Source organism: Chlorocebus sabaeus, chromosome 7, assembly GCF_047675955.1.
Source record: "Chlorocebus sabaeus isolate Y175 chromosome 7, mChlSab1.0.hap1, whole genome shotgun sequence".
In the NCBI taxonomy this organism is placed as follows: Eukaryota; Metazoa; Chordata; class Mammalia; order Primates; family Cercopithecidae; genus Chlorocebus; species Chlorocebus sabaeus.
In genome coordinates, this window is record NC_132910.1 from 114616386 (window position 1) to 114641656 (window position 25271).

The following is a 25271-nucleotide window of genomic DNA, read 5'->3' on the forward strand; positions in this document are numbered from 1 at the left end:
ATGGGGGCAATTACTGTAGAATAATGTGTTTCAGTTTATTGTGCACACCCTTGTGTAACATCAATCAAAGCTTTTCTGAGGCAATTAGAAGAAAGGAGAACAGAGTGAACTACAATTTCATCATCAGGTCCATGTCTACAAATGAGCAGCAGGGCCAGTAGAGAATCCTGTCTTTATTTTTCAGTCATTCTGACAAGCAAAAAGTCATTTTATGTGTTATCTTGTTATATTTAAAAAACAAATGCAGTTGCAACATGGTTTTGTTGCAAGGAGAAAGAGACAATGTGTTCTCTAACAAAAACAAAACAATAGAAAAAATTGTACTTGTAAATCAGCACCTGAACTAATTTCATGTTTGACACAGAAATAAAAGCAGGTGAAAAATCATCTTGTTTTGCAGTACTTTGAAGTTGTAACTTTAGGAGAATAGCAGCAGGAATTGGGTGCCTGATAAAAACCTGCCAAAAAAACCTTACTAATTGAGAAATTGTGCAGAATGCTCTTTGTCCTTCCAAATGATTTAGTGGTATTTATAATTAGAAAAGGACATACATAACTTATTATATTTTCTCAATCTCTATAAAGTGTTATAAGAAAATAAAGCTGTTTTTCACATATTGGCTCTTAAGTCAATCCCTTTATAATTATACTCAGATCAGTGCAGCTTCCTGGTTGACCTATGTTATTATTATAGATGCATATAATTATTTATTTAATCTTCTTATTTATTTTTTTAGAGATGGGGTCTTGTTCTGTTGGTCAGGCTGGAGTGCATTGGTGCGATCGTAGCTCACTATAACTTTGAATTCCTGGGTTCAAGCTATCCTCTTACCTCAACTACACTAGGAGCTAGGACTAAAAGCACATGCTTCCATGCCTGGCTAATTTTTAAATTTATTGTACAGATGGGGTCTTGCTGTGTTGTCCAGGCTGATCTCAAATTCCTGGCCTCAAGTGATCCTTCCACTCAGTCTCCCCCAAGTGCTGAGATTAATGGTATAAACCACCACGCCAGGGCCATGTAACTATTTATATTAATTATATTTCGGGGAATAAATTCCATCATAACTACTAGGATAGCATTCTCCTTATCATTTATAATAAATATATAGAAATGGATAAGACCACATTTGAGGTTCTTAAAATCCCAGTCAGAAATCTTTTTAAACAGTCAGATGAGTTTTAAATCAAGCTTAACCTAAAGCTGCCTCCTTACAAATTTTAAGTTTGGTCTAAAGGTTTCCTGTACAACGTGAACCATAACAAGTGGAGGCGTAGACAGACAGTTGCCTGAACTTGTGCCAATCTCCAGGTTTTGGCCAATAAAATGTAGCTGACAGTTCGAATTGTGTTCAAATAAGGCAAGCTCCAAACTGTAACCAACCCAGCTGTTTCTGTACCTCACTTTCATTTTCTGTATGTCACTTTCCTTTTTCTATCCATAAATCTTCTTCCACCACGTGGCTGTGCTGCAGTTTCAGAGCTTACTCTGACTCCGGAGGCTGTGAAATTCGCGAATCGTTCATTGTTCAATTAAACTCTACATTTAATTTGGCCAAATTTTTTCCTTTATCATGAGGAATGCACTCATATATAGATTTTGGCTATATGTATATCAATTTTCAGAATTTCACATGCATTTTACAAAAGTACATATAACCCTTTTATACAGAGCGTTAACATACTATAATTAGAAATGATTGTTTTTTCTTTATTATTACCTGGTTTGGTGACGAGAAAATAATTTGCTTGAAATGTCTTCATCTCAGCTTTTCCAGCTGTAGGTAAGGAAAATAATATAACAAAGGGCCCCTTTAGAAGAGAAAATGAACTGGATTTAGTGTGGCACGCTTCCTCCCGGCCTCGGCTGGTGATGGGCAACCTAGGATGGTATTCGGCAAGATTGAATGAAGTATGTACTTCTTTTTATAATGCCAAGAATTGTCATGAAGACCTCTAGAATAAACATCTTTCCATGTAATTGGAAGGAACTGGCCTTATAGTGACCCATCTTCAGATCCTTACCTACAGGGTAGTTGTAATTTATTTTTTTATACACATTTACTCTACCGTATATTTCAGGGCTTGTTAAAAGATGCCTCCTAGTCTCTCTGCTATGAGGAATAAAGTTCTACCTTTAGAATAAAGTAGGCAAAATAAGGAAATAGAGTCCATCTAGTCAAAGCTAACTGAGTAATAGAAGCTGTAGTCATCAGCAGAGATAAGTGTGACCCCCAATAAACAGATACCAAGTGCACCATTGGCAGCAAAGAGCACTGAGTCTGCTTGATGACACGACTACAACAGAAGCATTATTCCTGATCTCATGTGAATTAGCCCCCTGGAAGCCTCACAGAGTAACTGGAGAAAAATTTGAGGAGGTCTAATTTTAAGTGACCAAGTTGAGGCAGAAGCCATTCTAATGTGTATTTTAATAATTGCTCTATATATAATATAGGACTGAATTAGAGAAATAGAAATGCATTTTTTGTGAAAATTAAAAATACCATAAGCATAAGACAGTTATCATATTTGTATAATCATAAGAAAGTTAAGTGCCTAACATAAATAAAGACACACCACTAATTATTGGTAGATTCAGAATCAAACATACCATTGTCATGAATCACAATTAAGGGAAGCAATATGAGTCAGAAGGACAGAATTTTAGATCCAGTGCTAACAGACTTGGTGAAGTTATTTCGACACTGTAAATCTTACTTGTCTATGGTCACACAAGTAGAAAGTGTCAAAGCTATGTTCAAACTGAAGTAATGGGAACAAAAAAGCAGCTGCAATATTAAAAAAAAAAAATAGTAAGATAGTAGACTTAAACACCAATATTAAAAGTCATTATATAAACTCAAACTCAAATAAAAGGCAAATAGTTTCAGTGCAAATTTAAAATGTACGACTATTTATAAGCTGCATATAAGAGATACAACTTCAATATAATGACAGAGAAAAATGTGTTAGCAACATGAAAATACATCTCAAACAAAAACTTGATTCAAAAAGTGATTTGATGCAGCTAAACTGCATCAAGGTAGACTTTAAGGAAAGAAACAAAACTATTAAAGAAGAACATTTTATAATGATAAAACAGTCAATACACAAAAGAATATATAAATATAATTTTATGCAGCTAATACATAGCTTCAAAATATAAAGAAAACAAATTAACAAAATTAAAAAGAGAAGCCAACAATCATAATGGAAAACACTAACATGTCTCTATAACTACTAAAACATGCAAACAAAAAATCAATAAGTGTGCATGATATCAAAAACATGATTGCCAAATTTTAGCTAATTGACTTCTATAAAACACTGCACCTAATAACTGCAAAACGCATTTTCAATTACACATGGAAAATTTACCAAAATTACCATTTTGTGTTACATAAAGCAATTGTAACAAATTTCAAAGGATTAAAATCAATAATAAAATGACAACTAAAAACATTCTTCAAAGTTTAAAAGATAAGAAATATCCTTCTAAGATGGGTCAAAAAATCTTAATGGAAGTACAAGACTATTTGGAACCAAATAATAATTTTAAAACAATATATTTCCTGGATCAAATCAGTGATATAGGGAAAGCTATACTTTGATGAAAATTTATAGCCTTAAAATGCACATATAGCCATCCCCATGTATCTGTGAGAGATTGGTTCTAGGAACTCCTGAAAATACCAAAATCTGTGGATGCTCGGGTCCCTGATGTAAAATGGTTTAGTATTTGCATATATCATATGAACATCCTCCCATGTACTTTAAATCATCTCTAGATTAATTACAGTTCCTAATACAATGTAAACCCTATGGAAATAGTTGTTATACCACATTTTTTAGGGAGTAATGGCAAGAAAAAAGGAGTCTGTACATGTTCAGTATAGACACAATATTTTTTCTATTTTGGCTCCAACATTGGCTGAATCCAGGAATGTGGAGTCCACATAAATGGAACCCATGGATATGGAAAGAAAACTGTTTTAGAAAATAAATGGCTATTTAATGATATAAGTATATTTATCAAGAAATTTGAAAATAAGTAAGTTTAACCCAAAGCAAATGGCAGAAAGAAAATAATAACTCAAAAGAACAAAATAACTAAATTAAAAACAAATTTACAAGGGCCAAGATAATTGAACTGAATTGTCTTCCAAGTTAGTGGCAGATGTTGCTATGATAACTGTATTCATGAAAAAGAATAAATTTGGATCTCTACTTCACACCAGGCACAATTAATTCAAAGTGTATCATAGACCTAAATGTGAGAGTTGAAGCTACAAAACTCTTATAGAAAAACACAGGAGTAAATCTTTGTGATCTTTGGTTAGGTTACAGTTTCTTAGATATAACACTAACAGCACCAGTAATAAAAGAGAAGACTGGTAAGTTGGATTTCATCAAAGTGAAAAACTTTTATGCTTTAAAGGACACCATTAATAAAGTGAAAAGACAACCCATAAACTAAAAGAAAATATTTGTAAATCTTGTATCTAATAGGGGACTTGTATGTAGAATACAAAAATAACTCTGACAACGTAATAATGAAAAGTTCAATAGGCATTTCTTGAAAGAAGATATATGGATAGCTAATAAACACAGGAAAAGATCACCATTATTAGTTAGTAGAGAAATCAAAATCAAAATCATGATAAAGTACTACTTCATACCAGTTAGGATGGCTATAAGAAAAAAGACAGACAATAACAAGTGTTGGAAAAAAAGAATAGAAACAGAAATTCTCATTAATTCCTAGTAGGAATTTAAAATAGTATAGCCACTATGGAAAACATTTTTTCAGTACCTGAAATTGTTAAACACCGAGTTACCATAAGACCAATCAATTCCACTCCTAAGCATCTAACCAAGAAAATAAAAATATAGGTTCACATAAAAACTTGCATTTTGAATGATCACAGCAGCATTATTCCCAATTGCCAAGAAGTGAAAACAGCCCAAATAAATTGATGGACAGATAATAAAATGTGCTGTATTCATACAGTGCAATATTATTGACAATAAAATGAAATGAAGTTTTGACACATGCTACAACAGGGATGAACCTCAAAAACATGCTAAATAAAAGATGTCAGTCACAAAAGACTACATATTGCATGATTCAATTTATGTGAGATGTCTAGATTAGACCCATCTACAGAGACAAAGTAGATCATAGTTGCCCAGTTGGAGGAGGCAAATACTGGTTGGGAATGGAGGAAGGGCTGGTGAGTAACCGCTAATGCATACAAGTTTCTTTTGGGATACTGAAAATGTTCTAGAATTAGATTATACTGATGGTTGCACAACTCTGTAAATATATTAAAACCGCTGAATTGTGTGCTTTAAATGAATCAACTTAATGATATGTAAAATATATCTCACTTGAGCTGTAAAGAAAAAAACAAATGTACAATAGAGAATATTGAAAAAGCCTAAAGTCTGTTCTTTGGCAAACATTGGTCATAACTAGCAAGAAATATAACAAAAAAGAGACTAAGCAAAATATCAATATTTGAACAGAAAAAATGACATCACTATAGATTTTACAGACATTAAGTGAACAATAGGACCCACTTTATGTTAATAAATTTGACAATCTAATTATCATTTGGATGACACAGAGATGGCTCTAGAAAAACATGACATCACACTTAATACAGAAATGAAATAAATTATGCCTTTTACATTTCTGAAATTCACTGAAATCTTTATTCACTGTAATGGTTTTTTTCCTTTTTGTGTTTTTATACAATCCTTTTTTTGGAGGTTCCTAGGAAGGGAACACGGCGTGTTCAATCTACCCCTCTGAAAGGAAAGCAGACATTTGTGTAGAAAGGAAGTAGAAAAAGGCAGATGATTTGAATGAAACACTTTTACTTTTACTTATTTATTTCTATAAATTCAACTTTGATTTGGGGGTACCTGTGCAAGTTTGTTTCATGGGTATATTGTGTGATGCTGAAGTTTGGGGTACAATTGATCCCATCACTCAGGTAGTGAGCATAGTACCCAATAGTTTAACGTGATTAGAAGAAAACATCGCTTTGTCCCTTGAAGATGAGAAGGTAGAATAAAAGTATGATCTCACTTACATATGGAATCTAAAAAGTTGAACTTACAAAAGCAGAGTAGAATGACAGTTCCCAGGGGTTGGGAGGTGGGGGAAAAGGGGAGATGCTTGTGAAAATATACAAAGATTCAGTAATCTAATGTAAGCATAGTGACTCTAGTTAATAATGCTGCAATGTATACTTGAAATTTCCTAAGAATTGACCTTAAGTGTTCTCAACCCTGCCTGCCCCCCGACCCCGGCCACACAGAGATAAATATGCAAAACTATGTTAAGTAATGAATACGTTAATGATTTTGGTAATCATTTTACAATGTATATGTATATAAAGACATCATGGTATACATCTTAAATAGGTATATACGATTTTTTACTTTGCAAATATACATCAATAAATCTGGATATACTGCATTACCTTTGTATAGCGAACTCAACGTATTATAGTAACTCAAAGATTAGCACACACTGTATTAAGATTAGGTAAAAGAATGTAATTCTTTCAGTAAAAAAAAATCAATACACGGGGGCTAGGAAGCGGGGAGGGATGAAGAGACGGAGCAGAGGATTTTTAGGGCAGTGAAACTACTCTTTATGCTACTATCATGATGGAAACATATGATTATAAATTTGTCCAAACCCATAGAATGTACAACACCAAGAGTGAACTCCAATATAAACTATGGACTTTGAGTTAGTATGACACACAAATGCAGGTTCATCAACTGTAACAAATGGACCACTTTGGGGATGTTAACAGTTGGGGAGACTATGCTTGTGTAGGGGCTGAGGTAGATGAAAAATTTCTACACTTTTTGCTCAGTATTGCTAAGAACATAAAATTGCTATATAAAATACAGTCTATTTTTTTTCAAAAAAAAAAAAAGAATTAATGTGAGCCAGTAGCAGTGGAACCTAAATATAAGAAATTACAGAAAATATAGTTAATGATATGCTTCCAGGTTTTGATAATGCAGTTATGCATATAGTTGCACTAATTTTTAAATTTATTCTCACATAGTAAGAGGCAATAATGACATCAGCAATGTTGTACCCATTGGATAGTTCTAGTTTGTCTAATTTCCATAGGTGAAATTACTCAACCCATGAAAACAAGATAACCAATTTTTATTTTCAGTCTCATTGCAATATGTGTAATAAAATTTGGTTGGTATGACAATGTGTCTGTGGAAGTTGACAACTTGGTAACTGCAGTGTGAAAAGCTATTTCATTTTTTATCTTTAAAGAATTACTGGATTGTTAAATTAAATTTTATTCCTGTAGGCTCCATCAAACACACAGAAACCAGGTGTCTAAGTTCTCATATCAGCATTTGAGTTGCTGGTTTCTTAATGTGGAATCACAAAGCTGTACTTACGGATTATTTCACCTAATAATTACAGTTGACAATTACTATGGTGATATAAAAATAATTTAACGGGCCATCAACTAAGAGGTGGCTTTTGGCTTTTAACCTAAGGAATCGTCTTCTAATGTTGAATACTTTCCTGATTGGCATTATGCTAAAAAGTTAAAACAAATTAAACCTAAAAAAGAGAATCTATCAAACAACTTTACCTCTTCCAGAAATGTAGTAGATAATTATATGTACCCATGAGGATAATCAGTCAGCCATATCAGGTATATCTGATATCTATCTATCTATCCAATCTTAATGTGTCACCTTGGGCAAGATGTTTAACCAAAATTCTAGATTCCCATCTGTGAAATGGGGAACACAGTATCTACATTAGAGGCCTATTTTGAGAATCATGTATCTCTAAGATATATATGTATATATACGTATTAGAGAATATTACATATATATGTAAAATAAGTGTTTAGTAACGGTTAGTTAAGCATGAATTTAAATTAAGCTTTTTTTTTTTTTTTAATGAAGTCACTATTTGTATCTTTACCTGAGCATATTTTTTGCAGCACAGAAGAGTGTCTTAGAGCATGAATCCTAAACTTTGATTTACTTACAGGGTAAACTTTGACAAATTACTTACCTTTTTCCTCTACAAAATGAGGAGTTTGTACATTTCTTATAATGCTGTGATGGGGATTATATGAGTTGTTAACATGCAGGGGCCCATGGCACGCAGTATGTATTCAATAAAGGTTAGCAATATTTGCTTTTGTCGTGTTATTTTTCTATCCTGTGTTTTGTCAAGTGAGCGAATACAAATACACTTACATGTTCTTGTTTCATTCCCAAAGAATTTGTTTGACACACACTTCTCTTCACTGTTCACTGGGAATACCCATTGTGTCTGTTTTTTCTTTTGCCCCTTCTCTCTTCACTTTTATTTCAGGTTCAGGGGAGGCATGTGCAGGTGTGTTCCATGGGTAAATTGTGTGCCATTGATGTGTGGTGTATGAATGATCCCCTCACCCAGTTAGTGAGCACAGGGTGCAATAGGTAGTTTTTCAACTTATGTCCCCTTGCCCTCCTCCCTCTTCAAGAAGTCCCCAGTGTTTATTGCTTCCCCTCTTTGTGCCCATGTGTATTCAGTGTTTAGCTGCTGCTTATATGTGTGAACATGCGGTAGTTGGTTTTATGTTCTTGGGTTAGTTCACTTAGGATAATGGCCTCCAATGTCATTCATGTTGCTGCAAAGGACATGATTTTATTCTTTTTTTTTTTTGGCTGCATAGTATTTCATGGTGGAAATGTGCCATATTTTCCTTATTCAGTCCACCATTGATGGGTATCTAGGTTGATTCCCTATCTTTGCTATTGTGAATAGTGCTGCACCGAACATGCGAGTGCATGTGTTTTTTTGGTAGTACACCGTATTTTTCTTTGGGTATATACCTAGTAATGAGATTGCTGGGTTGAATGGAAGGTTTGTTTTAAGTCCTTTGAGGAATCTCCACACTGCTTACCATAGTGGCTGAACTAATGTACATTTCCACCAGCAGTGTATCAGTGTTTGCTTTTCTCTGCAACCTTGCCAACATCTGTTTTTATTTTATTTTATTTTTTAAGTTCCAGGGTACATGCGCAGTATGTGCAGGCTTTTTACATAGGTAAGCATGTGCCATGGTGGTTTGCTGGATCTATCAACCCACCACCTAGGCATTAAGCCCAGCCTGCATTAGCTCTTCCCTAATGCTCTCCTCCTGCCACCTACCCCCAACAGGACCCAGTGTGTGCTCTTCTTCTCCTTGGGTCCATGTGTTCTCATTGTTCAGCTCCTACTTATAAGTGAGAATATGTATTGTCTTTTAATTTTTTAACAATAGCCATTCTGGAGTGGTGTGAGATGGTACGCCATTGTGGTTTTGATCTGCATTTATCTAATGATAAGTGATGATAAGTATTGTTCCATATGTTTGTTAGATGCCTGTATGTCTTCTTTTGAGAAGTGTTGGTTCATGTCCCTTGCCCATTTTTTCTTTTTCAATTTATTTGCTTCTTTAAAAATGTTTTCTTTTAAGTTCAGGGGTACAAGTACAGTTTTGTTACATAGGTACACTTGTATCATGAGGGTTTGTTGTACATATTGTTTCGTTACCCAAGTATTAAGCCTAGTATCCATTATTTTTCCTGATCCTCTCCCTCCCCATACCTTCCACTCTCTGAAGGCCCCAGCATGTGTTCCCCACTATACATTCCTGTGTTCTCATCATTTAGCTCCCACTTAGAAGTGAGAGCACGTGGTATGTGGTTTTCTGTTCCTGTGTTAGTTTTTGCCCATGTTTTAATGGTGTTTTTGTTTTCTGTTTGTTGAATTGTTTAAGTTTTTAAGTGATTCTGGGTATTAGACTTTTGTTGGATGCATAGCTTGTAAATGTTTTCTCCCATGCTGTAGGTTGTCCGTCAATTCCGTTGATAGTTTCTTTTGCTGTGCAGAGCTCTTTAATTTAATTAGTTCCTGCTTAACAATTTTTGTTTTTGTTGCAATTGCTTTTTGAGATTTAGTTATAAATTATTTGCCAAGGCCAATGTGACTAGGTTAATGAGGAGAAGGATTGTGCCTTTAAAAAACAAACTGCATATTGGTTGCGTAGGATAGCGTTTGGTATACAACTGATTCAATATAGAGTAGCCAGGTAAATTAATGAAGATATTTTCCAACTGGGTGACTACTGTGATTCAAATATTTCTGAATGAGAATATAGCCAATCACTCATTTTCTCTGTGATTCATTTATTCCTATTTTGTTCCATGATAACAAACAGCTATGGAGCCCAAAATTGCACTTAATGATGTACAATGCTGAATACTAAACAATTCATAAATTAGACAGTACAATCTGTAATGGACCTGGTGGTTGATAGTGGACTTATGAAGCTTATGTGTTACAGATGGAGAATCAGCAGAATAATTGTGCCAGGTTAAGAACCGTCATGCTATATCATGTAACGGTCTCTCAAATATGTACATGAACAAAACATTCTCTATGAAGCAGCATAAAGGACTGGGAAGATATAGGACTCTGGATTCCTGTTTCACCACTTTTCTAATCTTTCTAGATCTTAATTTCTCTCTCTGTGTAAGAAGAAGGGTTATTACCTACTTTCATAGTTACTGCGAACTTTTAGAGTACACATCCAAATTCTTTGGCTTAGAAAAACCATTAAAATATTATGATTGTATTATTAATTATTGTGTCTTGATACATAAATTTCTTTGAGAACTATAATTTATTTATTTCACTTGTCTTTTACATGGAAACAGCTCTGGAGAGTTAAGTCCTATTCTAACAGGTCCCATTTATTTCCAGTTACAATTTTTATTGTGAGGCAAAACCAAGCTGACTCAACAAAGATCAGGCTAATCTGTCCTGCCTGCTCCCTTTTTATAAAGCATAAAAGCATTCCCACTAAAGCAAAGACAAAGAAGAAACCTTTGACACCTTTGTTATCTGTGAATGGGGAGAAACAATGTACTTCAGTTACACACACACACACACACACACACACACACACACACACACACATATATACACACATAGGGCCTCTCCTATTTGAGTTTCCACCCACTGATCCTCTGATAACGAAATTAAGATACTAAAAAACTAAAGTGTTCTAAGCACTATACACATAGCAGAATTAAACAACCACTAAGAATTAAACACCTTTCAGAGGAACTCACAATGTCATTTATATCTAAATTAAGCAGACAGACATGACACATTTTGATAAAGAGCAGCTGTGAACATGATCTCACGACTTTACTCCTTAGAGGAAACGATTTATTCATGTGAGGAGCATTTTTAGATCAATTATTACTATTGTGAATAATCATGTTTTGACATTGTTCAGTAACTATACAATTAAAGTTAATACGATACTTTAAGCTGCACAGCTAATGTAATTTTTTCCTCACGGTGTGAAGTTTAAAGCATCAGTCTCCCCTTTGCATTCTTCAATTCAATCTGTTTCCATAACAACCGTTGGGATAATTTTTAACGATTTTACTTTCCTACAAAAATCAAAGTTCTTAAAAGGCATTGCGTCTTTAGCTTAATTTCTCTCATTTGTTTGTGATGGTTATTCTAATAAAAATTTAGATTTCATTCACCATTGCCTTCGGCAGTACTTAGCAAAGGCTTTGTAATAGCAGTTGGAAACAATAACTGATACATGATTGAATGAGAAAGAATTAAAAGGAGGGAGAAAAATGAGGAAAAAAAAACACAGCTGAAAACTCTATCTGCTTTGACCTGATTTCTTTTCAGAATGCATTAAGGCCACTGTATAATAAACTGGCCCACTTGCACAGAGACTAAAAGAAATAAGGGTGAGTCTGTTGGAAATAAGGCAATAGGTTTACTGAGAAATTTAATATACTCAACTTCCTCTTTCTGTTTACCATTTATTTGGATTCCAACAGAGGCTATGTTTGCGGGGCAATTCTGGTCCGTTTGCTGTAGGTGGATGTATGATTTCCTTTAACCTTGCAATTGACTAAGAGTAGAAGATGGAAATAACTGGGAAGAGAGTCAGGAGGATGTCACTGGTAAATATTAACCAGTAAATTTGGTTTCTTTGTAAGGACAAATTTACATTTCATTGTCATATGCATTGGGGAAACTATCTGCAATATTCTAGATTCTTACTGAGGGCAGAATTTTAGTATTACAGAATGTAATTTTATAATCATTTTAGTTTCTGAAACTTTTACAATGTATTTTGATCACAGAAACCATCTCGGACTTGTTTGATTTTTATGATTAGTTCTTCCATATTTTAAGGCATATGGCATTTCTAATAGGCAGAAAAGGTTTAATATACAAGATATTGTGCTTAATAGAGTTTTGTAAGAAAAACACAATCCCACTTTTGCTCAGTTCATGCGCTGTACTCAAGGAATATAATAAAAACTTAATAAAATTTGTGGAATGCATAAACAGCTTGAGCAGAGCACAAAAAACTGAGTGAAAGCCAGATCGTTTTCTGTATGATATCCAGAGAATGACAGTGTTTATTAAATAATAAAGAATGGGATTCTAGAAGAAAAGAAAATCTCAAGTCTAGGGGCTGCTTTCATCCTACTATTGAAATACCCAAGTGGGCTGGGTTAGCTTAAAACAAAGGATAATTGAATGGCCTATAAGTAACAAGAACTAGAACAACAATAAGCTGATAATGATAAGATTACTCAATTAAAACATAAAATTCATTTACACACTTCTTAAAGTCAAAATAAAAGTCTATAATTTTCATTCTTGATCTTTCAAAAGTTTCATAAGTTTGAAACTAACTTTCAACACATCTACTCTACTTTGAAAACAAAAAATTATGACAAAATTAAACTTGATTATTTTTAGCTGCTTGTTTTATTAATACTGAGGCTGTGTAAGAAGGTATTTGATTCAGTAGCTGAAAATTTGACTTGCAAAACAGTAAATTTGTATTATCAGTAAATTTGTTTTATTTCTAGAGATTTTTTATGTTAAATTAGAAAAATCTTGGCATTTAAAATCTGACAGAACCCAAGCTCACCAATCCTCCCTTCTTACCTGCTACTACTTTTTTCTTTATTTGACTTTTTCAAATTACAGTTTGTCTTTTTTTTTTTTTGAGATGGAGTATTGCTCTGTCACCCAGGCTGGAGTGCAGTGGTGCAATCTCAGCTTACTGCAACCTCTGCCTCCTGGGTTCCAGCAATTCACCTGCCTCAGTCTCCCAAGTAGCTGGGATTACAGGCAGCCGCCACCACGCCTGGCTAACTTTTTGTATTTTAATTAGAGACGGGGTTTTCCCATGTTGGCCAGGCTACTCTTGAACTCCAGGCCTCAAATGATCCTCCTGCCTCAGCCTCCCAAAGTTCTGGGACTACAGGCATGAGCCACTGCACCCGAGTTAGAGTCTTTCCACTAGTGTTGTGCAAACAACAGGATCAACTTCTCATCATGGGTGTTGCGTATAAATAACCTAAAAATTAGAAGACCTAAATTCTTACGATTTGGAGTATATTGCCTAAACTCTTAACAGTCCTATTTCATTATCTGTTTGAATAATTAAATCTGCATTGTACACACCTGAGCACAATGGGTTGTAGCTGTAATGAAACGATGGACATAAAGACTGCTTTGAAAAGTTTTATAAATATATGTCTGATTACAAGTCATTTTTCATTTTAATTTCATATATGTGTATTACATACTTCTCCTTGAGAATTTCTTATCTAGTTTCACTTCTTTAATTTTTTTCTAGAGCAAGAAGCATCTCATCCTGGAATATAATACACAGGTTAGAAAGTGTGCTCTGAGCTGATGAATATATGTTTGAAAGTGGCAACTCACCTCTATCAGACACATAGAATGACACTTTGCTCTTTTTTTCTTTGTAACTACAGTCTATTTGGAGCCTCAAAAAATCATCATTGATTATAGGAGTGTAATTTTCTCTGGAGTCGTTGCTGACCATCTAAAATGACATTTTTTTAATCTTCTTGTTTTGACTTCCATGGATTTTTCAACTGTAATCCTCATAAAATGTTTCACCTTCTTACTTCTGATTCTTATGATCTCCTTTGCTCTCATTTTAAATTTAATATTGAAACTCTGATTTGATTCAGTAAATTCCTTAAGGGTATAGTCGGTATAAGATGTTTTTGTTTTTAAAGAGTAAAATCATGTTACGCTAAATTTAAGAGAGAGGTTTCTCCCCTGGCTATCATACAAGATGAGGCCACATCCCACCCTTAGGTTACAATTGTGAGGATATGTGCTTAATAAGCATAATCTTCTAAACCCCTCAAGGTTATTATTCATTATGAAAGATTTTAAGCTCAATAAATATTTTCTGAATTTAAAATGCGGGTAGTATGAATTGCTCTACAGATTTAAAAAAGCAAAAAAAAAAAACTACTCTTTTCAATCAGGACAGTTATAGAGAACTGTATGTGGAAAACGACTATGAGACTAGCTATAAGTCAGTCAATGCAGAGCAGAAAATAATCTAGTAGATATGCATAATCTTAGATTATAAAGGAAATATCCTATTTGTCTTTATGCCACAGTGCAATAAATTGTTATCTCATTTATAATCTTTGTGTTTAGCCAAATATGTACAATCCAAATAATGACTGTCTTCTTCCCCTTAACCTGAGAAAGGCGTGATAGAGTGGCCCACTAGATAGAGACTGATTGGACTGTTGGATTCCCATTTTCACAAGTTATTACCTAAGTTACCTTGGACAGGTTTTAAAATTTCTCTATACCTCAGTTTCTTTATTTATTAAAGGGGGGTAATTATCACACTTGCCATACTGAATTATAGTTAAGTATTAAAAATAAGATTATTTGTAAAACACTTAGAAAAGTTCTTGGAACATAATAATCAGCCACCATCATTATTATAGTCATCTTTAGATGGGGTATAATTTGTACTGGAAAGCCTCAACTGCTCTGGATGACAGCAAAATAGTAATAATAAAAGCATGGGTATATAAAATGGAAATGTAGGATAAGCAGGCTACTTACCAAAGAAGGAATGCATTTCTGATATAGGCTGGCTAAATGCTTTCAATTTCCCTATTCAGGTTATATAGGAAGACTGTATTTTTCATCATTCCTACAGATTCATTAGTCTATGTCACTGGTTTCCAGCCAAAGGTATCAGGGTAGAAGTGATGCATATCACTTCCAAACCTAAACCATATATCTCCATGATTACCCACTCCCACTGTTTCTCTTCTCTGATAAATTCAAAAGCCATATTTATAATATAATAGCAGCAAGAGAACTCTGTATTTTTTTTGTTGGAGTGTCATATTATCTGTATCAGACTGACTGGTGAGCAAAAGCAAACTTTTGTCACGTTAAGTCTGAAATGTCTGAGTTTATTTATTAAAGCTCCTATCTTTAACTTTCTATACTGATTACTAAGCTATTGCCTATTGACCCTAAACCCATTTTTCTATATTCTACTTCAAGATCCTAAAGCTGGGAGACTTCAAACGAGATTTCTTCTTTGCCACTATGCTTTTGGGTGGGTTCTGCCAATGGTAGTCCTGAAGACAACTAGAAGTCAGGAGGACAAACAACTCATTCTTTATTCTGTTTCTGTCAGTGTCACTCCAGGAAGGCTTCTTTAGATCAGTAATGGATGTTGGGTACAGTTTCTAAGTTTATTTTACACTTGCTGAACTATCCTTATTGCACTACCACCACCCCAAATGTCTAAAAATAGAGAAGTGCATCCTCTTCAGGGGTGTGGGTCCTAGATATACAGGATCCCACCTCTGAACCCCTGAGGTACCTGTATCTGGGGAGATGCACTCCTCCTCAGAGGACCAAGACACAGTTTTGAGGGGCTTGTCCTCTAGCCTTTCAGGTTCTAACAATTCCAGCCTCCTCCCTTTGTTACTCTTCTGCATGAGGGGTTGTTACTTCTACAGATATTAAACTTGTGAATCTTTTTGACATGTTAGCTTTCCAATACCAGATTAAATACTTTTGCATATTATATTCTCTTTGTTAAAATTGCCTGTTTTCTTTCTGTTTTCCTGACTGTACTCAAATTTTTATACCATTGAAATATAGAAATTTGAAGACAAAGCCTGTGCCACCATAGCACAAATCTAAAATATATAGTATTTCTTTAATGGTTGGGCAATGGGTAGAAAGGAAAGTGATTCAAAAGTAGAAAGCCTTCTAGTTGCATAATGTTTTGTCAAAACTCTTGGTAAAACTGCTGCTTGAATTAACTAGAGAGGCAGACAGTGAGTCTGCTGGGCTGGCAATACTCAAAAGAGATTGGAAAACAAAACTTTAATAGTGTATGTTGACTACTACTGGCTACATTTGGCGGAGTATTACAAGAGAAACATGAGTGGCTAGTGTGAAGGCAGATACATAGAGAAACAGAATACAGAAGTTTCCAGGACTTATTGACCAAAATGGCTGGTTTCTTCTAAAGCCCAAATGGTGGAACATGACATTGATGAAGGCATTGAACAACAAAGGCCCACTGAAAAGTTCCATTTGTGTAGCAGACTCAAGGCAAACCCTACTGAGATCTCAGGGTATTGTAGTACAAAATCCCATGATTCCGGAATTTAACACTTAAACGTTTAAAACTTAAAATAAACTCTAGGTCCCATTATCTTCCCCAAACAGGAAAAAAAATAAGGTAATATAGCTCTCAATAGGCACTTCAAACACGGTTAAACAGGACAATGGAAAAAGAGAAACATCTGAGAAGTCATAGCCAGAGGCTACAGGGAACTATGGACAAGGAGGATATCCCAGGGAGGTGGTCAGACCCTATTCCTGACCTCTAGATTGGGAGACTTTATAATGTCTTTCCAGCAGGATTGTGCCTGTGACTGACATGTGTACCTGATTCTTTCTTTAAGTATCACAGTTTATTGTGGTTTCCCTTTTCCTATGCTTCTCTTTTATATTAGCTGCATGGGAAGTGGATTGCAAAATGCAGGTAACTTGTTCATGGGTGATTCATTTTCATCATTTGATGAGGACAATGGCTAGCCAGAGATCATGGATTTGTGCTGAAATTAGTGACTGAAAGAATTTGAATTGTCACTCGTGAAGAGTAATCATCTCTTTTCAGGAGATAATGGAACATGACATGAATATCTGGTGACCAGTAAGATGGACTGTGGCAGAGATAGGTTATATGCCCATTAATTCCATCTCCTTTTTCTGGCCACATAGAAAGGCAGCCAGCCTCCCTTGCAGTTCTGTTGGGTCTGAAATGGAAGGATGTCCATGCATTCAAGGCTGCTCCATAACAGCCCATGCTCGATGTTCCACACAATCTCTTCCATTTCCTCTGTGACCATGTGCTTACAAAGGCAGCGTCAAAAGATGGAAGGAGTCTGGATCTTTAAATCATGACTTGGCAGTGAACCTCCAAGGAGAGCTGGCCAACACACATCAGCCCATAACACAAGGAAGAAACCTCTTATTTTATATGTTAAGAAACTTGAGATTTGGGGGTTATATGTTAAAGTGTATAGAGGTTATCCCTGTAATATAGCATTAGATTTAATTACTGGATTTAATTCCATTGGTAACTTGATATATTTTTCTGTATATTAAAATTATTTGAATGTGAAGAAAATGTTATCAAGAAATTGAGATTATGAGGTGTAGCAGAAAAAGCATTGTTTTGAGAAGTCCCATTCCTAGTAACCCTTTTATTATTTACTAGATAAGTGGCACTGGGAAAGTCAATTAATTTTCGTGGGCCCCAGTGCATATCTGTAAAATGAAGCTGTTATTAGGTTTATTATTAGGTTACCCAATTATAGGCAGAAAGCCAGTCCAAAAATTTGCTCACAGTTTTTATGGTTTTTGATCTATGATTCCATGAAATAGGAGGTATGCACTAAAGCACAGGAGCAGTAATTTTTTCTTACTTAAAAATGCTTGGTTATAGTACGGTACCTGACAAAGTACAGCTGTACGCATACCTATTACATAATACAATGTCTTAGTAGTGTTAACTCATGCCCCAGACTTTTATGCTATCCAGATACAACACATAAGTCATTTCAGAGTGAGACGAGACAATGCGGATGACAATTTCAAAAGGAAACCATTCCCTAAAACTTTGAATACCTAGTAGTTCTGCACACATCTCTCCATATCCTCAGCCCTCCCCTTACAATCTAAGGATGGGATTTAAGCAAGATCCTCACTTCTCTTTCTATGTTTTATTAAGTGAAAGTCTATTCTTTCAGATGGTTTCTCTTAATATCAACTCACTAAGGTTAATTCAAGGTCGTCATTTCTATGTAACTGCTAGAGGTCTGAATATTTGTATCCTCCCAAAATTCATGTCAAAATCCTAACCCCCAAGGTGATGATATTAGGAGGTAGAGCCTTTGGGAGGTGATTAAGTCATGAGAGTGGGGCCCTCATAAACGGTATTAGTGTCATTATAGAAGAACCCTGAGGGAGCTCATTTGCCCCTTCCACCATGTAGAGACACAGTGAGAAGGCACCATCTACCAATCAGAAAAGCAGGTCCTCAACAGACACCAAAACAGCCAGCACCTTAATCTTGGACTCCAGACTTTAGAACCGTGAGAAATAAATTTCTGTTGTTCATAAGTTACCAGTTTATGGTATTTTGTAATAGCAGCCCAAACATACTAAGATAGTCAAATAATACAAATTGTAAAATAAAACAAAATAAACAGTAAAAAAAAAAAAATCTAAATGGTTCTTTGTTCATATTTAATTGTATGTTCAACAGCTAATCAGGCTAATCAAAACACTTTCATTCTTATAAAAAGGTAAAACAATAATTAAAATATATCTAATATTAGTTTAAAACCTGGAGACCGAATGGAATTTTCCTCCTTTAAATTAAAATGAAGAATGTTACAGCCAAATCTAAACAAAGACATTTAAAACTCATTTTCCTAATGGATGCTTTGTCCCAATCCCTGGAAAATGATGGCTAGTGAAAGCCCAGCATTTAAACTTATCACAGTAAATAAAACATGAAGGACCACATTCTTGAATTGGTCTTCAGATTATTTTTGCAATTGTGTTAATTCACAATTTGTTGTGAAAATTATAATTTTTGATTTTATTATGGAGACATTTTTAGAAAAAATATAGAAAAATACAGAAAGTAGGATTCTGATTTTCTTTAAATCATCCTTAGATGACTGCGTACTTACTTTTCTTCAACTGATTTCATCATGCAGTATAGAATCCAAGAACATAAACTTTAATTTAAATATTTTAAGGTCACTAACATAATAAATGGATGATGTCCAAACTAATAAAAAGAAAAACAACTGTTTAATTGGAATTAAGCTCTAATATTATATGTCACGAAGGTGTTTGTGTTAGTTTACTAACCAAATCTATATGAACATATTATATAATACAAATGCAAATACTGTTGTAAACAAGGATAACATTTAGTTATAAGGTCATCCTCCCCACATTTCTTTAGCATTCTATTTACATACAAGCCAATTTGAGGTAAAAGAACTTTCCACTCACCAATGTGGAGGTTTGTGAGGTGTCAGCCAAATCCCCTGAGATCTCGGGTGTTCGCGTGTTGTTTGGAATTCTGTGAGGGTTACGGGCTATCGCTTCACACCAGCCCAGCATTTTCTCCTTCCTCTTATCCCTTTTCAATTTCTGAAATTCTGAAAATAATTTACATTCCCTGAAACAGGTCTTTTATTTTAGCTGTGTTTTGGAAAATATATATAATCAAAATTAAATCAACAATATAACAAAACACTAATGGAGACTTTTTTTAAAACCAGGGGTTATAAGGAGGAAAAGAAGAATATGCTGTTTATTAATAATATCCTAGAGTCACAGGAGAATAGAATGAGTATACATCTTTTCAAAGGACCTAACATCTTTTATATCTCTCTTTGTGGCACTAGTAGACAATGAGAATTCCTTGTGCCAGGTTCTAAGTGTTATTATCAGAGATCAGCTTATAACAGTAAGTTCTTACCTCGAGAAATAAGAACAGACCTGGTTCCTGATAATATCTACATATTTCAATGACATCTAAAATTTGGCATAACTTTTCAGCTAAATGTCCTACAGAAGCCAAATAAATCGAATACAGGCCAGTGATAAATATTAGTCATTCTGGCAGTGCCATGATTTTCTCTCTCATAAAGTTCTGCCATCTGAAAAAAATTATTGCAAGTATAATAAATTTAGCATATGACATCTATCACCAGTACAATCTAGCCAAAGCAATAATTTAAAAAAATCCTTACTACGTCATGAGTAGAAATATTCCACAACTCTTTCTAGATTTCTAGAACTTCTTATTTGGGGGAATGTTTTGTCTCTGAAAAAGTCATATCAACAATGACTTTTAACATAATGGAGAAACATTGTTTCCCTTGTAAAATTTTACAGCCTACTTTTCCACTCCACCACCCTCAGTAATTAGAAATAGTTTATTGCAGGTCTTTAGTTAAATGCATTACACTGTCAATTAAATATCAAAAATAATGTGCAGTAATTATTTTTCACAGCATCCAAAGCAATTAGCAATCTGGTCGTTTGTAACATTTCAGAGATTCGAAACTGCACATTTCAAAGCACTAAGAAAAGTAACATAAAGAACGGTGCGCTAACAGATTGATGAGTTATTATTCTAAATGACAAAATACTCAAGTTAAATGCATCTGAACAGTGTAAATAGGAAAGTGATAAAAAAGATCTTTTATTAAAAATGTCTAAGATACTCAACAGAATGGATTTCTTAATAAGACCAGCAATCTAATATGAGTGACTCATTCAATTGAGGTACAGAGAAATGATAAAGGGAACTTGGAAACAATTGTTTGAATGATGTTGAATTATTAGTGCTTGGCCTTTCAAACACATTGCTTCAGATTTATGTAAAATTGTGATCTATTCAATACAAAATCTGCATACTTAATTTGCACTCTACAAAAAGTAAATATTTCCTCATTCCCAGTAACACTATCTTGGTTACTCATCAGCTTTTAATTGCATTTCTTGAAGTGTGCTAAGAGTAAATGAAAATGAGGATCTTTATTCAAAGGCAAGGAGTGAAATGATACATAATGACCAAAACAGTTTAATCAAGTATAAACAAATGTTCTACTTCTAAATCATTTACCATTTTTTTTCAATTTTAACTCTATAATTAAATATCACTTTAGTACTTATAATAAAATGCTAAATTCATTCATGAATGAAGAACATAATCGTGTGGCCCACAAAATTATGACACCATCAGTATCTATTCTGAGATGTGTTTGTAAAGGTAGCCAACTTCTTATTTCCCATTCAGATTCTTTTTGATGCTGTGGTGGTAGTAGCTTTGTCATTCCTTATTCAGTCAATATTAATCCATAAATATTTATGAAGCCCCTACTATATTTTAGGTACTGAAGCAGGAATAGTTGTCATAAGAAGAGGATAACTTTCATTTTTGATGTGATTTGGGTTCAGTGCAGCGATCTATTCTAGAGAATTTTAAAGTCCATGGACCACTGGGATCTTTCTGATCTCTAATTTTTAGATTTGTACGCTTACTTGCACAACTTTAAGGTGACTGCCTGCTCCCCTTCATGTCTTCCTTGAAGCTGGCCTATGCAAATCATCTTTTTGAACTGTTTTGTTGGACAGCTGTCAACAAATCATCATGACAAAAGCTGTAAACTTTTGGCTACACCTGCTGAAGTATTATAACAAAATGCCAACTGCATTCTAGTTTTCTATTGCATATAACTGTCATTATCTTATTTTAGGATTATTAGCTAGGCTAAATAATTCAGAAAGTTAAAATACAAACTTTTAATATAAATAATATGTTAATAATAATCATTAAATACTATCCATGGACAGTGTACAGACTATTTTAAGAAAGCAGACCAGAAACAAGATACATTGCTATGGACTGGAAAGTTTATAATTTAGTTTGAACTGATAGGAATGTTTATAAAGACAGTTCAGTGTGTGAAATGAGAGACAGCAATCTAACTACACAGCTTCACTTCAGTTTTTTATTATATTAATGTAGAATCTATGAAAACAATAAAAATGTCTGTGATGGTTGCATTTCTATATCTGGACATTCATTTCACGTCCAAGAGATATATTTTGTTTAACGATTTACTTTAAATAATATGCATTTTCTGAGTTGTCAGCTACGTTAGAATCACAGCATCATCTCCTGGAGAAGTCAATGTTTGAATAACCTCAAAAGGGGTTGGGCACCATGGTTCATGTCTGTAATCCCAGCCCTTTGGGAGGCCGAGGTGGGTGGATCACTTGAGCTCAAGGGTTTGAGACCAGACTGGTCAACATGGTGAAACCGTGTGCCTACTAAAAATACAAAAAATTAGCCAGGTGTGGTGGCTTGTGTCTTCTGTAGTCTCAGTTAGTACTCAGGAGGCTGGGGCAGGAGAATTGCTTGAACCTGGGAGGCAGAGGTTGTAGTGAGCTGAGATGGCACCACTGACTCCAGCCTGGGTGACAGAACAGGACTCTGTCTCAATAAACAAACAAACAAACAAACAAGTAGCCTCAAAAGCAGCAGCATGAGTATAGGTGTAAATCAGAAGGGAGAGAGAGAGAGAGAGAAACAAGGAGAGACCATTGCGTTACCCTTTAAATTCCTGTTGGTAAGGGACTGTTACAATTGCCCAATAACAATATGTTCTTTTCTGTTATCACGAAACACTTAAAGTTTGGATCACATTTCAAAAATATTTTCTTTTTTGCATTACTGATGCTAAAATACAGATTCTAAAAATAGTTTAGGTGAGTTGAGAGAACTGAAGAATTGAAATGTTGATTGCTAAGCCTCTGTAGACCAGCCTTCTTCCTACACAGGTCTGGAGTACTCATCATATTTTTAGGTGTAAGAATGTGCTGTCAGTCAGAAGGGTAGGCAAATTGTAAGCATTTATAATTAACCCCAAAGCCCTTTAAAATGTAAGTATCATTAGTAATATATCAAAATAGGAAAGTGGTCATTAAGCACTCATGTTAATTGCTATCTAGTCATTGAACCAAGCTAATATGAGATGCAGCAATGAGCAACTTATATAATGATCACAGGAAATTGAGATTTAACTAAGCTTAATTTTTAATATGCTACTTGAAGCAGATATTTAATTTAATAAATAGTAGCATAGTGCATTCTCTGTGAACTACATTGACAACAAATTAATATGAGGAAAAAATTCAAAGCAATTGGGTATATCTTATGGATAATAATTTACTTTTAATTCAGTAAACATCTAGTGAACATTTTCTTTGTGCCAGACACCGTGCTTGGAACCTTTGGTACAGAGAGAGAAAAGACCCAGAGCTTATAATTAGGAAGGGAAACAGAGAAGAAACCCAATTTTTGTAAGACGGTGTGATAAGAGCTATGATAGCAGTACACTGAGCACTATGAAAACGTTGAGAAAAGACATTTAACTTAGCATGAGATGCAGGGAATGGCTGATTTTAGAAGACTTTCCAAAGAAAGTAACAATTACAAGTAATTTACATGAAAGTTAAAATTGTTACTATTCTAAAGGCTTCTGTCACTACAAGCTGTTTTGCACAACTCCGGGGGGGGGCATCATCCACATTGTAATCCATGTAAATGGCACTGTACTCCAAGGAATGCTTTCCACATTAAACACCATGAGAATGGTACGCCTAGAATTGTGCAACCTGGCAGCCCTGCTGGACTGATTTCTCCAAGTGAAGCTTATTATACTCACTTTATTTTACCGCAAGGCTAATGTAATTTAATCTTAAACTCAGAGATTTGTTTGCCACAGAAAAATGCAGTTGCCTACCTCTATTTATCTCTCTGTCTCCTCAACTACTTCCTTCCTCAAATTTGCGCATTCCATATCGTATCTAGTTGTGCAGTTACGACTGAGCTAAATGCTCCCTCTCTTCACCACATGCATAGAACTGAGAAAGTGCCCACCTTCTCCATTCTCAAATTTGAGACTTGAGAATGGTCTTGTCTAAGAATGTTAAGGGCTTTTAAACGGAACATTTTAGAGATTTTGTGTATTTGTTTAGCTAATGTGTCATTAAGAAACATAAGTATCAACTATTAGCCCATCACCTAAATAATAATAAAGTTCAATTTCCATTATGAAAGGGACAACTTGCAATTAAGAGAAGTGAAAATGTGTGAGCTTGTGTGTGTTCCAATAGTGACTCAGTACATATTGAGAAAACTCTAACATTCATGCCTGTCACTCACATTTGCTGCTGCTGTGGACCTCTGAGTAGATGTTTTCACGTGCTCAAACACAGTCCTCACACATGAATTGTTCCTAACGACTTGGGGTGCCAATGAACACTAAGGACTTCTTCTCGGGTTGAATTCTTCAAGAACAGATGACTGTATATGATAAGTTTATTGCTATGTAATGGAGATGTGTCCTGGGGGTCCTTTTAATTTCTGCGAGTAGGATGTTAAGTTTCTCAAATGGAGGGAGAGGTTTGTAGTCGTATTCTAAGATGTGGAAGAGCAACTGAAATAGAATCCAATATTCTGTTGATCATACAATGAATGAGAAGGTAAAGAGGAGTTCTTTTCTGAATAATCATGACTTGTAGCGAAGGCTTAAATTCTTTGGTGCTTTTAGCTTAGACTATTTGAAATATATATTTAGTATAGAGATTTCTTTAAAAAAAATTTGCCTCTACCTTGCAATTACTTTTAAAACCACTAACATTTCTATGAAGTCAGATAAGCTACCCTCACCTTGCAAGGTGGCATGATAGTGACTGAAGAAATGATACAATACAAGGAAGTAAGGCTCTCATTCTCTCCTCTACTGAGGCAATGCAGAGAGAAAAGCTTTTTTTTTTTTTTTTTTTTTTTTTTTGAAATGGAGTTCTTGTTCTTCAGGTTGAGTGCAATGCCATGATCTCAGCTCACTGCAACCCTGCCTCCCAGGTTCAAGCGATTCTCCTGCCTCAGCCTCCCAAATTGCTGGGATTACAGGTGCCTGCCACCACACCCAGCTAATTTTTTGGATTTTTAGTAGAGATAGGGTTTTGCCATGTTGGCCAGGCTGGTCTTGAACTCCTAACCTCAGATGATCTACCTGTCTTGGCCTCCCAAAGTGCTGGGATTACAGGTGTAAGCCACCATGCCCTGCCAAGAAAAGCTTTTTGAAAAGACAGTACTGGTAGCAATATAAGCCATTGTCCTAGAGATCCTCAGGAACAGGAAGGAGAGGTTTCTAGGTAAGTAACT

General features: G+C 34.8%; 1 protein-coding gene across 8 annotated transcripts in view; it reads right to left on the reverse strand.

The window, feature by feature from the left end:
- MARCHF1 (membrane associated ring-CH-type finger 1) overlaps positions 1–25271 on the reverse strand; it is an 816252-nt gene that overhangs the window by 290582 nt on the left and 500399 nt on the right. For all 8 annotated transcript variants that reach the window (XM_073017705.1, XM_073017701.1, XM_073017703.1 and 5 more), the window contains one exon: positions 19535–19683. In XM_073017705.1, the coding sequence (XP_072873806.1) occupies positions 19535–19645 (111 nt within the window). In that variant the 5' untranslated portion in view covers positions 19646–19683. The remainder of the gene's footprint in view (positions 1–19534; positions 19684–25271) is intronic.